The sequence below is a fragment of the Triturus cristatus genome, chromosome 10, assembly GCF_964204655.1.
Source record: "Triturus cristatus chromosome 10, aTriCri1.1, whole genome shotgun sequence".
Classification (NCBI taxonomy): Eukaryota; Metazoa; Chordata; class Amphibia; order Caudata; family Salamandridae; genus Triturus; species Triturus cristatus.
The window spans coordinates 766,505,259-766,520,604 of NC_140593.1; the positions used below are offsets into that span (position 1 = coordinate 766,505,259).

General features: G+C 42.7%; 1 protein-coding gene across 2 annotated transcripts in view; it reads right to left on the minus strand.

Moving 5' to 3' along the window:
• The window catches only part of NUBP1 (NUBP iron-sulfur cluster assembly factor 1, cytosolic), a 286,868-nt gene that overhangs the window by 61,513 nt on the left and 210,009 nt on the right, over positions 1-15,346 (minus strand). For both annotated transcript variants that reach the window (XM_085628298.1, XM_085628299.1), the window contains one exon: positions 8,377-8,460. In XM_085628298.1, the coding sequence (XP_085484424.1) occupies positions 8,377-8,460 (84 nt within the window). The remainder of the gene's footprint in view (positions 1-8,376; positions 8,461-15,346) is intronic.

Below are 15,346 nucleotides of genomic sequence, written 5' to 3' on the forward strand. Positions count from 1 at the left end.
AGCAGACCCCCCCTATCTATTCCCTGGCCTGGACCAGACACCATGGGTTTCTATCGCATACCTTTTTGTCTTGCTTTCTCCTTCACCTTGCCTGATTCCATGGTGCCTTAAAATGGACCTTCGCACACCTGTCCCATCATGCTGCACCTGCTAGCCTTGCGCCTGTAAGCATCAACCAGTTTCTGCTTTCCTCATCTCTTTGCATTTACAGTCAAGGGCTTAGAGACGTGAGTCTTCTCCCTGTTTGACCATTCACCCTTTCTTCTGCGATCCTGGTTTATAGCCATCTAGTGGCCCTGGCTGCTTGACCCTCCCAAAGACGACATCCCCTCCTCTGTGAATGCAGAAAAAACGCAGGCCGTGTTTTGCCTCAGACATCCATTAGACCGGGTTAATTTCACCACAGACTTTGACAGGTAGTAATGTCTATCATCTGGAGACAGAATTATGCATCCATAGTCTAATGAAACAGGCACTTAGACCGCCCTTCACGATTCATGAATTCTGTGCCAATGTATGGACCTTTGTTTCCAGTCCGAGGTAGTAAGGTGTGCTCTTTATTAATATCTGTGCCGCTTGCACGTCCTATTTTATTTTTATCTGTGTTTCTCTTTAAAAACAAAAATACATCAAACTCCCGATTACCTGGCCTCATCCCGTGGTGTGTGCTTCTGCACACCCCTGCATTTATTTTTACACACCCCTCCCCGTGGCCAGAGATCAGACCATCACTGCTGCATCATTCTTTTCTTCAGGGGTCCTCTCAGCCACCACCTCCCTGCCTATTGTACTGTTAACAGTCAGCATCCACTGCGCCTCGGTGCAGACATGAAGGAGCGGAGGACTACATCATCACCAGCTCACACATCATTTCTTGAGCCGCCCCGCCCCCTCCACATGAACCCATTCATCACCTGCGCCCATATCGCTCTGTGTCGAAATCTTTGGTGCTGCAGAGCTTTGAAAAGTGCAGCTTTTTCTGCAACATGTTCGCATTGAGCTTCACCGATTTTGGGTGATAAGAGGCGCTTCACCTCTCCCGCAGACAGGCCTTGAGTTTGCGTTTTTAATTATTGATTTTGATAATAGAGGTAACCACTACGACCAGAATGCTAATAGAAACATTTGGTCAAGTTTCACAGGGAGTGTGCCCTCAACCCGTTTTTCTGTTTTCTGATGATGTTTATCGACTGTGTGGCAACTTTTTACCAGTTGTTTTAACTGTATTCCTGGTAAAACAGAATACCCTTTGTACGATTTCGCTTTTTTTCAACAAAAGCTGTTTGAAAACATGTACCCTATGAATCTATTGTTTTTTTCTTCTAAAACATGGCCTTCTGCAGTCAAGTAGTTGCAGTGTCATTATGCAGACGCTACTGACTTTTTAGGACTTTTCTATTTGAGGACGTTTATTTGTTGAAACAGAAAGATCAACCCACGTGAAAATACTGTCTGTACATTCAGCTTTTGTGAATATTAGGGGATATTTTTTTTTAATGCTTGGATGGGTGTACCTGAATGGGTGTAGTCTAGTCCTACAAACTGTACCTTGGCCATGATCCTAAGCTAACTGCCTTCTGGTTTAATTGGATTCTAATAATGTACAGCCCACTTAATGTTTTTCTCATGCTTGAAAGCATGTGATCTTAAACTGAGCTTGTGATGCTGTTTGAACTAAGTCACTGTTGTTGGTGAGATGTTGCCACGCACTGCAGCCTGGGTTTTATGTAGTCCTGTTGAAAGAGAATGCAGAAAGAGTTTAGTGAAATCTCTCTCATTTGTTTGTGCTTTTTGAGTGTATACGTCCACTATTTTTAGATTCAGACGTAAAGCAGTGCACTGCCTTGGCTTTTGAGCATGGAGACTGACTGTAGTAGGTGGTCGGGCCACTTGCAATATAATATCTTCCATATTTTGGAAAGCTCAGTACTTGTTAAAGTCCAGTCAACTTGCTGCCTGTCACCTGTTGTCTTTTCATAAGCCCTGAGAGAGATTTGTTTTTAATCACAAAATCACTGTTGGTGTTTGTTTTCTGAGATGTGTGCTATGTTACTTGTCTGTATGAGTTGCCAGGCACATGTTTTAATCGCTTGCCATTTATGGTGCAGCCTGAACTTGTCAATGAATGTTGCACTTCATTTGGCCCTTGATAGTAGGGATGTAATTCTCCAGCCCCCCATTTCACTTCCACTGTACAAGAGCTTCACACAGAACTGCTGAATTGTGAATGCTAATGGGATGTTCAGCCAAAGCTCCTGACACTAGCTTTTCACATATCTTAGGGTTGACACAGGGGACAGCTCTTGTCCATCCCTAGGCTTTCCTTTAAGAAATTATCACATGAATTATTTTAGTTGGCTTTAGCACTGCTTTATAGGCCCTGCTTCAATACCTGCCGATGCCGAGGCCCAAAGGTACCACAGCATCACTCAGTACCACCACAGCATTACTATGTGCTACCACAGCATCACTTAGCGCCACCACATCAGCACTCAGCGCCACCATATCAGCACTCAGCGCCACCACATCAGCACTCAGCGCCACCACATCAGCACTCAGCGCCACCACATCAGCACTCAGCGCCACCACATCAGCACTCAGCGCCACCACATCAGCACTCAGCGCCACCACATCAGCACTCAGCGCCACCACATCAGCACTCAGCGCCACCACATCAGCACTCAGCACCACCACAACATCACTCAACACCACCACAGCATCACTCTGCACCACCATAGCTTCACTCTGCGACACCACATCATCACTCAGGGACAACACTGCATCACTCAGCACCACCACAGAATCACTCAGCGTCAGCACAGAATCACTCAGCGTCAGCACAGCATCACTCAGCACCACCACATCATCACTCTGCACCACCACAGCATCAGTCAGCACCACCACAATATCAGTCAGCACCACCACATCATCAGTCAGCACCACCACATCATCAGTCAGCACCACCACATCATCAGTCAGGGCCACCACAGCATCACTCAGGGCCACCACAGCATCACTCAGGAACACCACAGCATCACTATGCGCTACCACAGCATCACTCTGCAGCGCCACATCATCAATCAGCATCACCACAGCATCAGTCAGTGCCACCACAGCATCAGTCAGCGTCACCACAGCATCACTCAGGGCCACCACAGCATCACTCAGGGCCACCACAGCATCACTCAGGGCCACCACAGCATCACTCAGGGCCACCACAGCATCACTCAGGGCCACCACAGCATCACACAGGGCCACCATAGCATCACTCAGGGCCACCACAGCATCACTCAACGCCACCGCTGCATAACTCAGGGCCAGCACAGCATCACTCAACGACACCACAGCATAACTCAGTGCTTCTTACACTTTTTAATTACAACTTTTCAGCATGCTGCACAGCAGACACACTTCTCTACAGCACAGGTTAGAAACATTGGTAAAGTCAATAGCTCTACCTAAACACTTGTAAGGCCCCCCAATGCATAGCCAATAGGTCTCGCCTTTGGGACATTATAAGTGTTTAGTTATCCAGCACAATATCCTTCATTAAACAACATCAAGTGTTGCATGGCTAGTCACTTATAAGGTCCCAAAAGTGAGACCTATTGGCTATGCCAATGCTTGTTGTTTCAAGTATTTCACTATGGCTTTGCTCAGTGTATACATGAATGTGGGATCCTAGGGCACCGTGTTCTGTAGCTTCCATGTAGATAAGGACAATAGTATGTTGTGGCAGTGGATTTCGACGTCTAAAGAATTATGATTGGACATGTTTTTCCCACACAAGCCATTTGGTTCAATGGGTTTTCCAAAGGGATACCACATAGAATTCACTGTAACTTCGTAGGGCAATCATGTGGAACCAAGTAAAATAATTATTTCCTTACTCCCATATTTCTATCTCCCCAGGATTTCCATTAGCACCCAACGTGTCACAACCACTGCCCAAAAAACGTTCGCAATTTGAACCACTATCAATGGTGAAAGGGGCTGATGTGAGCAATCAAGTATATTGTTGAATACTCAAATTGAAATTACCACCCTTAAGGGGGGTGGGGGGGGCGGACTAAGGCGGATAGTTTCTGCAAAAGGGTAGCTAGTAAAAACAGCTAGTCAGTATAAGGGTGTAGATGCTGCCTGTCAGAACAGAGATACCATCCAATTATGTAGATACACGAGAGAGGGGCCCAAGAAGGTTTAAAGACCAGCGAGGGTGATCTCTCCAGAATAATCACTAAACACAAAAAAGTCCTCGGGTCTGGAAAGGGAATAAAAACAGGGACGGAGGCTGACTACACAGGAGGCATCCCTTTAAATTACTGTTTCCCTCACCCACCAAAGGTGGCATGCTTCATCACTGGGAATCCTACACGCACCATGAACCTAGTCATGGTGCGGGCTACAACCCCCTCGCTGTGAGGGAAGAACTCAAGGATGTTTTATTTGTCAGAGGGGGTAATGCTAAGACCCAATGTGAGCTAGCTCGGTGTAGTGAAGGATGCAGTGCTAATAGTGAGGTGGATTTAAACTTGCTACAGTGTTTACCGCATTGTTTATTCTGACTGCCCTGTGCTAGGATTAAAACAGCAAAAGAAACAAGGTGTACGATGAGAACCATTAGACCGAATCGTACTGATTTAGATCGACATGTTTCAGCCTATGACCAAAAAGTGTACCGGCTTTCTTCAGGATCTAGTGTCGGCTACTGCTATGCAAGTGTTATCTAAAAAAAACTGAACAAAAGTGTTGATAACCATAACTAAGATGGTGGTAAGTTAAGTAAGATACTAGACCAGTGATCCAGGGTTAACCAGATAGTTGGATGCACCGATGGTGCATGCAAAAGTCAGGTTCAGTACCCCAACTGTCCTTAGCAATAATGCTTAAGGTGCAAGCGCATCTTCAACCACTCCGTAGGCTGGAACATGGCTACTCGCTGCCAGGGGGACAGGATAGTTTGTTCACAGTTTTTTTTGCCTGTACTTCACACTGATGAGCTCAGTATATGGAATGTTTTTCTTTGAGTTCTGTACCCTGCCTGTCCCGGTCACACTAGATCCACCTGGTGAAGTATGTGTGTAGCTAAGAAACAAATGAAAGAACTGGCTGGGTATATCAGGTGCACTATAACCCTTAGTTCAGAAAGTATTAAATTAGGTTGGTCAGTAAGAAAATGAGTCCATCTGGTGTTTCAGGAGGAGAAGAAGCCAGCCGTCCCTCTCAATAAGGACAGAGTCTAAAACTTATGAGACAATTTTCTCCAGGCACACAGGAATGCAGGCTGAGTTTGCGGTTTCAGTAGTCCTTTATTACAATATCATTGTTATTGCCCATATGCCAACACGTGTTTCGTCTACAACTGTTTGGGTCACAGCAGACTTTTTCAGGGCAATGTATTAGATCTGTCAAAGTCAATAAGCATTGAATCCAGTTGCGGATTAACAGTATTAAAATATACGATCTTAGGTCCAGTATCTAATATCTTAAATCATGGTACGGGATATTTTACCTCCTGCAAGTGAGTCGACAATCAGAGGTGGTCCGCAGGGTACGTAGACAAAACACGTGTTGGCATACGGGCAGTAACAAAGATATTGGAATAAAGGACTACTGAAACCGCGACCTCAGCCTGCATTTGTGTGTGCCTGGAGAAAATTGTCTAATATGTGTGTAGCTAAGTCAGCACTGATCTCTTTATAAGCAGGATGAGGTTAAGTAGTAATTAATGTGTGAAATTCTGGATTATAGCCCTGTACAATTAGAGTAAGTCTTCTACAATTTCTGAAATTACTATGGGGAGATTTACAGTTTCAATGGTACCAGTATACAATGACATTTCTCCATCGGAGGTCACAATGTCACTGTCTTCAGCTGAAGTTGTTTTATCAGGACCTTGCAGGGATGCAGCTTGTGCTATTGCTGTTCTCCTATGCTTGTGATGAGGGACAGCTGCGAGGTGTAAGATGCTGCTGGCAAGTCAGAGGAGTCCTCTTTTTGTCACGCCATGGAGCCTGCGGTTGTTCATGGAGGGTCTTCCTCTGTGGTGCCACACTGTGATACCCAGTCCCATGCTTTCTATTGTTTGGAGAAAAAGAATGACCATTGACCGGCCATTATTTTAGGTTTTGCAAAGAACAGGAGTGTGTTTTCAAGCACAAGTCTCCCACTTTGCGTTTCACTTCCATGAAGAGCTCATCGATGATGTATTGCCAGCATGTAGTCTCGAAAAAATCCTTACTTTGCTTCCTTCCATTTTGTAGTGCCCTTTTTGGCTACCGGCTTCTAGAATTATGTCTCTATTAGGATTGTTTTGTATTTTTGCCACTATTGGCATCGGAGGAAAGCCTGGGTACAACCATCTCACTGGACTCTAAAGGCCCTTTCAACAGTGAAGAGGGATGATAGGCCTTGTGTGACTACTTCTGCTTAACAGCCACTCTTATACAAACAGCACTGTACTGCAGCTCTCAACATCTTCAGGTATGCCAATGATTAGGACATTGCTGCAGCGAGTTTCCCCCTTCAAAGTTTTCTGCCATAATGACCAGGAATATGGACGGTATGTTAGCTCTTGGACTTGTTTCTTTAGTTTTAATGTCTAGGGATGGTGCTCCTGAAGAGTTGTCTCATTATGTTGTACTCTCTCTGCAAGGCTGTGCTGGTCTTCCCTTAGCAGCCACAGGTCTATAGATACCCAGGCCACCTAAATCGCCAGTGCATTGCTTGTCTCTGCTATAGCTGCTAGGATTGTATCGAGCTTATCTGGTGTTGAGGTTTCAGGTCTCGTCTGGGCCTCTGGGCCTGTCTGGGAGGGTGGTTACACCAATGCCAGCCCCATCCATCTTCGTCTCTTCACCTTGCAGGAGTTTCCTGCGGACATACACATTGGGGTTCCACATGGTTGCCTTTTGAGTGGGGGTTTTGGTAATCAGAGAAAGCTCAAGGGCACTACACCGCCACTGCATTTACCTTGACAAATCTGGTGTTATTCAGAGTAATCTTGCAGAAAGCCTGTTGAAACGTTAGGGGCCAATGAGTCATGCAGCCTTGTTTCAGTTAGAAACCATACATCAGGTTTAAAGGAATGAATAATATTGAGTACACCGAGTTGATGTGTTGATAAAGATCGAACATTAATTAAATATCAATTTAGAAGGATCCTGCATGTGTGGAGGAGGTCCAAAGTTATGTTATGTTATGTTAATTGGGATTTGTTGAGCGCCGGCAGGTCTCTAAGCGCTAAAGACCTTAGAAAAGAAGCCAGTTGATGAGGAAATGGAGAAGCAGAGAGGATTACATAGACAGTGAGAAAATGAAACCTGGTAGCAAGATTGAGGAAATCGGGCAGATGATGCATGCTTACCTTTAGTATTGGCACACAGCTCGCTAGAGGTATAGATGATAGGGGTGGCTGTCTGAGAGGTGTAGGGAACAAGTTCCCTGGCTCTGGGTGCCCCAGATGGGATTTGCTTGGCATGCTGAAGCACCCACTGTGTGGATTCCCAGGCAAATGAGCCACCATCAGGGTAAGGAGCGGGTGGTTTGGTTGTGTGAGGTGCGCTAGATCACAAATGATACAGGTGCAAGGGATGGTTTAGGGGGACCAACTTATGTAACTGGAGCCCAGCCACTTCCGTTATAGCCTCTAAGCTCCCATAGCAGCTATCAGTAATGGGGAAAGACAATTGGTAGGAAAAAAAGTAATTTCTGGAGAAAAAAAACTGTACTTTGACAATATATTTGGTATTTCAGGAGAACTTATTGTAAGAATAAGTAACGTGTCAATTTTCATGCAGGCAAATATTTACAGGTTCAAAGAATTGTTGAGCACAACCAATATTCATTGACGCCAGGTCTTCCAAAGGTCCACTAACAAGGATGTTGCTTTCTCCTTTTAAAAATGTGGACACATGGCTTATTAATCTTACATCAGCTGATTTAGTAGACAAGAACAAACAGCCTCACCTGTTTCATAATTAACATAACTCATGGGTTGACCTTAAATTGTCCCATATAAAAGCAGACCCAACTTGTTTGTTAATTAACATTACTAAGACATTTGCTTTAAATTGTCTAATCACCAAGTGAAGTGGTTCCACCTGCTGACTTTTTTTTTACATTACTAAGGAGTTTGCTTTAAAGTCTCATCAACAAGCAGCCCCACTTAATAATCTTTACTCGACTAAGTGGTTCACTTTTTAAATTGTCGAACTGCCAAGCAACCCCACCTGTTTAATATTTTACATTACTTAGGGGTTTGCTTTAAAGTTTCTAATCTATAAGAAGCCCCACTTGGTTAATAATTTAGACTACAACGGAGTAGTGTTAAATTGTCCAGGGTGCCATATTATTTGTAACACATTTTGCACTCACTCTGGATTATATTCCTGTACGCTGTGGTTGAAGGAGAATCGGGGACTTCAGACAAAAACGATGTTCCGTTGTCACAACTTTTTCCTTTATCAAACATATCAAAAGGTTGTAATTAAAAACAAAGTACAGATTTCAGTGGCAAATATATGAATTTAATATAACTAGTGTTGTATTTTTAGAAACGGCTTGCATCATTGGTAATTATACAATCACAACATATTTAGATAAAATCCCATGATATGGAATGTAGCGTGCGAAAGAAACAAAGGCAACAAGACACAGTACATCAAGTTTTTTACTACCATCTGCTTTGGTTCAATCATCATAAATGACAAAAACTGTGTACTGTGTTTATAACATGTTATTTCCCATGATTTAAACATTTTACAATAATATAATTGAGAGAATTGCATCTGAAAACTATGTCATTAGGCAGACTCACCAGGAGCATGACAAAACAAAATAGCACCAAAATCACAGGTCAAGTACCTTCAGAAAGTTACACAACCAATGTGTTCCGCACTACCCTGGTACCAGAGGTGTGATTCTGAAGTAGGGCAAAACTGTCAATGCTTTACTGTGTCTAATGACAGTTAAGAATAAAGCCGCATGTATGGTGACTCTTAGTCCTAGTCCGTATACTCTTTCTCATTATCAACAGGTATTTCCGGTGGCTGCCAGCAATTCGAGGATGGGAGCTGGCGGACCACACAAGCTCACCTATCTACATACACACTTACTCACATCCATACATTCACACATACACCCACCATTCACAAGCACATACATAAACCCATTCAACAGCATGCGCACACAAAAATTCATACACATACATTCATTACAGATGCAAGCACACACCAAACATTAAAAAAACACAACTTCCCAACTGCAGCGGTGATCCCAGGAGGGAAGCTTCTGAGATTCCTGGAGGGTTGGAACTGCTGGCTCCTCTCATTTGCTGACCCTGAGTCAGCAAAAGAGAGGAGGTAGCAGTACCTTTCTGGGCACAGAGTGGGATGGGGTCAGTGAGAATTGCAAAGCCCAACCAACCCTGTGACGAGGCATCACTGATTGACAGTCGGGCCTTAATACTGAAGCACCCAGGTCTGAGTCTATCAGTGACGCTCCCCCTGTTCACGATGAGTACCTCACAGCGTTTTGCAGGGTTGAGGAGGTCATGCCCACAGGGCTGTGACATCTTCTGCCCAGAAAAGTTTAGCTCCCGCAGATATGCGCCTACCCATTTAGGGCATGTATAACGCCCGGCTACCTTACCTAAACATAAAGAGTGTCTGTCACGCTAACCTTTGCTCAGCCTGATTAACAACCTTTGTGTTTGCAAGATGATGGGGGGAGGTGGGGCCCTTAAGGACAGGCCGCTGCTGGGTATTTATGTCATATGAGGAAGGCTAATGTGCCACATATGACGCAACATGCATTCATGGCACCAATACACAAAGCTCTGAGTTAACAATATTCAAAGCAGTTTTGTTACCACTAGGTGGGAAATGATAATCACACTGTGGATGAGACCTAGGTGTGTCATTTTTTGGTTGTTTTGTCCTACAGATTTAATGACCAAATACAATTGTTTTCGTTCAGAAAACTGGTGTTATAGTAAATTGATTTGAGAAAATACAGCGCCCAAAATACTAGACACTGATCCCAAGAGCTTTTTGAGTGGTCCTCAAAAATCCCTCTTGGTGTCTCTTACTGTGTAAAAATGTTTACTGAGTTGCACTTAACTAACACTGAACAACTGAAAATGACGTCAGTAAAATTAGCGCTAGCAATCTGTAAATGCGCCATTGTCAGTGAGTATACCTGTTGTTACCCCTAACCCCCATCCAACCAAAACAGCACATTTACAAGTAACATTGGGGCAGTTAGGGGCAAGTCTTGTATTTCATAACAGATATAAGAAGTTATTTTTAAATTTGATTTACGTCTGGTCAGAATAGGAATTTAAGGTTATCAAGACCTTTATGTACCTGTCATTCAAATGAATGCTAAGTATTGCCAAGGGTAGCAACCCAATACATAAATCCTTTGTGGACAAAAGCCAGTTTCTCCTCAATATTCATCAAAAGGACCTCCCAGTTTAGAGGGAAAATGGCTGCCTTTCCATGAAGTGAACATGTTAGTCTCTCCATGATAAAACCTGGCACAGCCATGCCAGATTATTTGGGTGTCCTTTTATTTACAGTGTCAACAGTGAATTGCTCTACTGTAAGCACGTGTGTAAAGATACATATGTCAGCACTATAGATACCAACCAGAATGGGACCCCACCCACCCTCTCAATGGAAGGGAACATGTCTTGGATCTCCATTGATCAGTTAGCTCAATACCTCCCAAATTGTGCTCAATACTTTTTCTAATATAGGTGGAGTTTGAACAAGCGCGCCAACATGTAGCGCATCCGCTCTCTTAGGACCCTCTAAGAGATCAGAGACTGTTAAGTACATGCTATGAAGTTTGGTCAGGTATGGGGACTAGTCTATCATACATGCCTGTTTTGCATACAGATGGATTTTTTCAGCAAATCCCAATTATTTAATCCGTTCAGTTGATGGTATCAACAACATTGCTTTCCCATCTATCCGCACAGCTCCTGCTTTTTCGGTTCCTCCACACCCTATACAGCTGAATTATATGACTTTTGTATTTTGTGTAAGTCGCAATTATGCTTTCAAAGGGGTCGAGGTCTTTTGCAGTCACTGCCTTGTTAGTTGGATGCCCTGCCCAAGCCCAACAGTCATAGTTGAAAACTGTTGTATCTACTCTTCAATAACAAGGTAAGTCTCTGTGGGGTCTTGAGGCAAATGCCTGTATCTTAGGTGCGCAGATTTATTCTGAGCAGCACTGGGACCATTCTTTAAGATTCTAATTTTTGCAGCGTGATTTCCTTCTCCCACACAGCCCTCCCCGCATAGCTTGTAGTGCTTTTAAGTATGAGTCTGGGGCATTAATCAATACTCATTGGCGTAATGCAAACACTCACAGCTTCGATTCTGCTATGGTAACACAATCCCCCTCCATTTGTTGAGTGTTTACTTAATTCTCTTCATAGAGGTGCATTAAGCTGAATGTAGAGTTTATAGTACTATATCTAACATTAGTACATGCCCACTGAAAGAGGGCTATCCCGGATTTGCCAAATTTATTTTAAATCCAGGCACCTTTTCTTTTTATATTCTTTGAGTTTTGTACATATGATAGATTAAACAGGTTCGACTATTGTGAATATATTTGGTAAACAAGGCTATTGCATGCTGTTCCCCTATGAAATAAATGCTTCTGATGTCTTTATTGGATTTTATTTTGTGTCCTAATAACATCAATTAGAGCAAACAGTAATGTTTACGAGAGACACCTGTGTTGGTGGCCATCTATAGGAAGACGAATGTCGTTTGCAGTCCGTTCTAGATTTTGGGACTTCTAAGTTAGATAAAATATTTTTTGTTTGCATTAACTCTTAACATGGTCAGTCTTGGCCAATATGTCCAGGTCATGCGAGCAAATGGTTTCTCTGCATCCTGTGAAAGTAAAACTGCACATTTCTTAATGTTTGTTTTGAGGGAGTTACTCAACATTTATTGAAATTATGTTGTCTCCCTTTGAAGGGACATGATTGGTCGGGCACCCAACAGCAAGTAGAGAAGAGTCTTTAGTCTTTCAGCCAAAATATACAAGTATATATTCAAAAGAAAATGATCTGTGTGATGGGTGTGTAAGAGTAACAATTGGAATAATTATTCCATGTTTAGGCATTATGGTTAGGCCTGACTCTTCAAACCGTTTATAGCATTTCACGGTTGGTCTGTCTAGGCCTGGGGCCTTGCTTATTTAAATGTTATAAGGCTAATATTACTCTTACTTTTCAAATTGGTCTGTTTATATTTCCCTTCATGTTGGGGGTCTATTTTTAGAAGGGAGATGATCTTAATTCTCTGTTGTGTTCTCCATCATCCTTCTACTTGTCACGTAGGTCCTGGTAAACACTGTGCAACTTCTTTCACCTTGCTGTTTTTCCACACGGGCGGTCACCTTTCTGTGCTCATTTCTGATAAATTAAAGCTTTGGCTGCCTTTCTTTAGTGTAACTGTTTTTCTGTTTTACCAATCTCCTGCCAAAGCACTGCTTCATATTACACAAGTCCTTCACCACTCTGTCTGTATTTAAAATATTCAACGGACTCTTCAATTCAATTATGCTATATGTGGCCCAGGTTCTTTCCCTTTTGTACTTTTCTACTGCTTCTTTAAGTTGCTTTCCTAGATTACCCAGACCCACCCAAAACTGTATCCAATATCTACGCTCCAAGATGATGCAATCATTTCTAATTATTGCCTGTAAAGCATCCTTAGTGTGTTGTGGCTGATTCTCCATTAACCGTCAGTTGAAAGTAAGCCTACATATTTTCTTTTACTTCCTCTGCAAGTATCCTTTACCTAATCAGGATATTAATGATTCACTTTTCTAAACCACAGCAGGCAAGATTAGTCATCATTGGGCCATAATCTAATACAGTTATGAATCCCAAATCAGTTTTAAAGTATTACCCCTGTAGATCTCAAATATCCACATGCTATCTATTCTGTACAAATTACATGTGGAAATAAGTGCAAACTTCCTCACTGATGTTTTTTTAGTGATCCCACATTGGTAGAACTTCAGTCTCCTGAACCCTTCTTCATCCTCAATCCCAGATACAGTGGTCAGTCACCCTAGCCCTTGGGCTCTTCTGCCTCCCTCCCAACCTAGATTAACTGGGATGAGAAAATCTTTGCAGCCCAGAAGCTGTATAATGCAGGCTAGAACCCTAGATGTAACCTACTACCCACAGTACTGTAGGTGGACATCATAACTGTCTCTATCCTACTTCCAAAATATATATTGGCACCGCTACCCTTTCAGACGTCTTTCTGGCTCTTCTCTATCCTAAACCACCAGGACTTGTCTGCTCATGCTGCCAGCATCCTAATGTGGCGCTCTCAATTTCTTTATCCAAAGCCTCCCTACTGATCAGCCATACTCCGGGTTCTAGGTGATATCTGATGCCAATAGAGCCAGACTTAGCCACTGAGTTATAATTTTTGTCAGCGCAATTCATTAGCTTGGAGTGATGACCAAATCTATATTATTTTTACATTATTGTTATCCAGGCTCCTCGTGTAGTACACAATTAACTTCTACTGACCTAAAAGAACTGGAACTTCTTCCGTCTCCTGCTTACTTCACATTCTAATTTTAACAAAAACGACAGATGAACCATCTTCCAAAACACAACTTTGTTTTCATACAAGCACAAGATGAAAGTTTGATAATTCTTGTTCCTACTTTTGCAATGATGAAGAGATGGCGAAAGGAAGACTGCAACGGCCAAATTCTTCAGATTGTACTTAAGAAAGGATCAAGAAACCCATAACATATGTGTGTCAGTGTGTGTATATAAACGTGTATCTGTATAATGGTGTAGTGTTTCTTTAACAATACTACATGACATGATATCCATGACAGCATATCATGATTGCATCAGTTTACCAAGTCAAGTCAAATTAACTTTATTTGGCACACAGCCATAAAAGTTTCAACAATCAAGCAATACAAATTTAAAATACACATTTTTTCTTAAAAAATATTAATTAGAAATATTAATAAGATAAAAGTTCCTTTATAAGCTAAAACCATACTTTATGCATAGATGTAATAATGGATGTAAAATTTGAACCAATTTGAGATAAAAACAAGGAATACAGATCATTTCAACTCCTTTATTGCACTTCATAGTGTTTCCTAATGCCCGTTGCTTTTCTAATAAAATTTAAAACAGCGGTGCAAATAACAGGATTGGTAAGTGACTGCAGATATCTGTACCCCTCAATATGTGTACATGGGCGAATACTCAATAGTAGGGGTAACAAAAATCTACTCCGTGGCTAATTATAAAGTGCACAAAAAAGCGTAAAGTGCAAGGTGCTCTGAGAAGTTCTATTGTCGCATGGGCAGGCAATAAGGTTGTCCGTCCACCCAAATTGTTTGGGGAACGTTACCAAAAAGTGCAGAGTGCGAAGGCGAAATCTTGTTTAAAAAAAACGCATCCGGCTATTCGTTGTAAAGGATAGGTAATATTGCTGTTTGGGCATGAAAGGGCAACTAGGGCTGGGTGTTTCCAATTGTAAATGACGCAAATTTGCCCAGACCCTATACTCCTCTTTAATTATTCCCTTTGCCTTTAACGGGATACCCGACGGAGTGTCAAAGTACTCACCCAACCTAATCTCGGATAACCTATCCCTCACAAACCGAAGCCAGGGGATCTTCACAGACTTATCCAAATTAATACAGTCTTTGATGATCTCCCTGGAAAACTGTAACTCTTCTGAGACACAGATTTTGGCCCACAAGAGAAAAGGGGCAGCAGCGATACGATCTTCTATGTATTCCATCCCCACTTCTCGATGAGAAAATGAGGTGGCAGGGGCTGCTAGGAATCATCAACAAGCATTTTATCAACTTATTCTCCACTAATTGTAGCGGGCGACTTCTTTGATAGCCCCATACACCCGCCCCATACGATGTGACTGACAAGCATTTTGCATTGAATAGGGTACCCAGATCAGGCACTGGCTTGTGGCCTAGCTTACAGGCGAACCTAAAGAGCCCCTCAACTACTCTACTTGTCTGCTGTGCCCTAGCCATAACCAGGGAATCCCATTTCAAGTCCTTGCTAAACATGTTCTCCAAGTATGCAAACTGATCCACCCTTTCAATGGACTTACCCCTGACATTAAAATTTCTGGTTTTAACCTTTTTTGGGCAGCATACCATCATGTAAGACTTTGAGAAATCAACCCTCAAGTCTAGCGCCGCCATAAAATTAGTAAAGGAATCCAGGGAGGTTTGGATGCTATTGGCTGTCAAGGCCATGAGTACAGTATCGTCTGCATACGAGAGCAGCGGAACT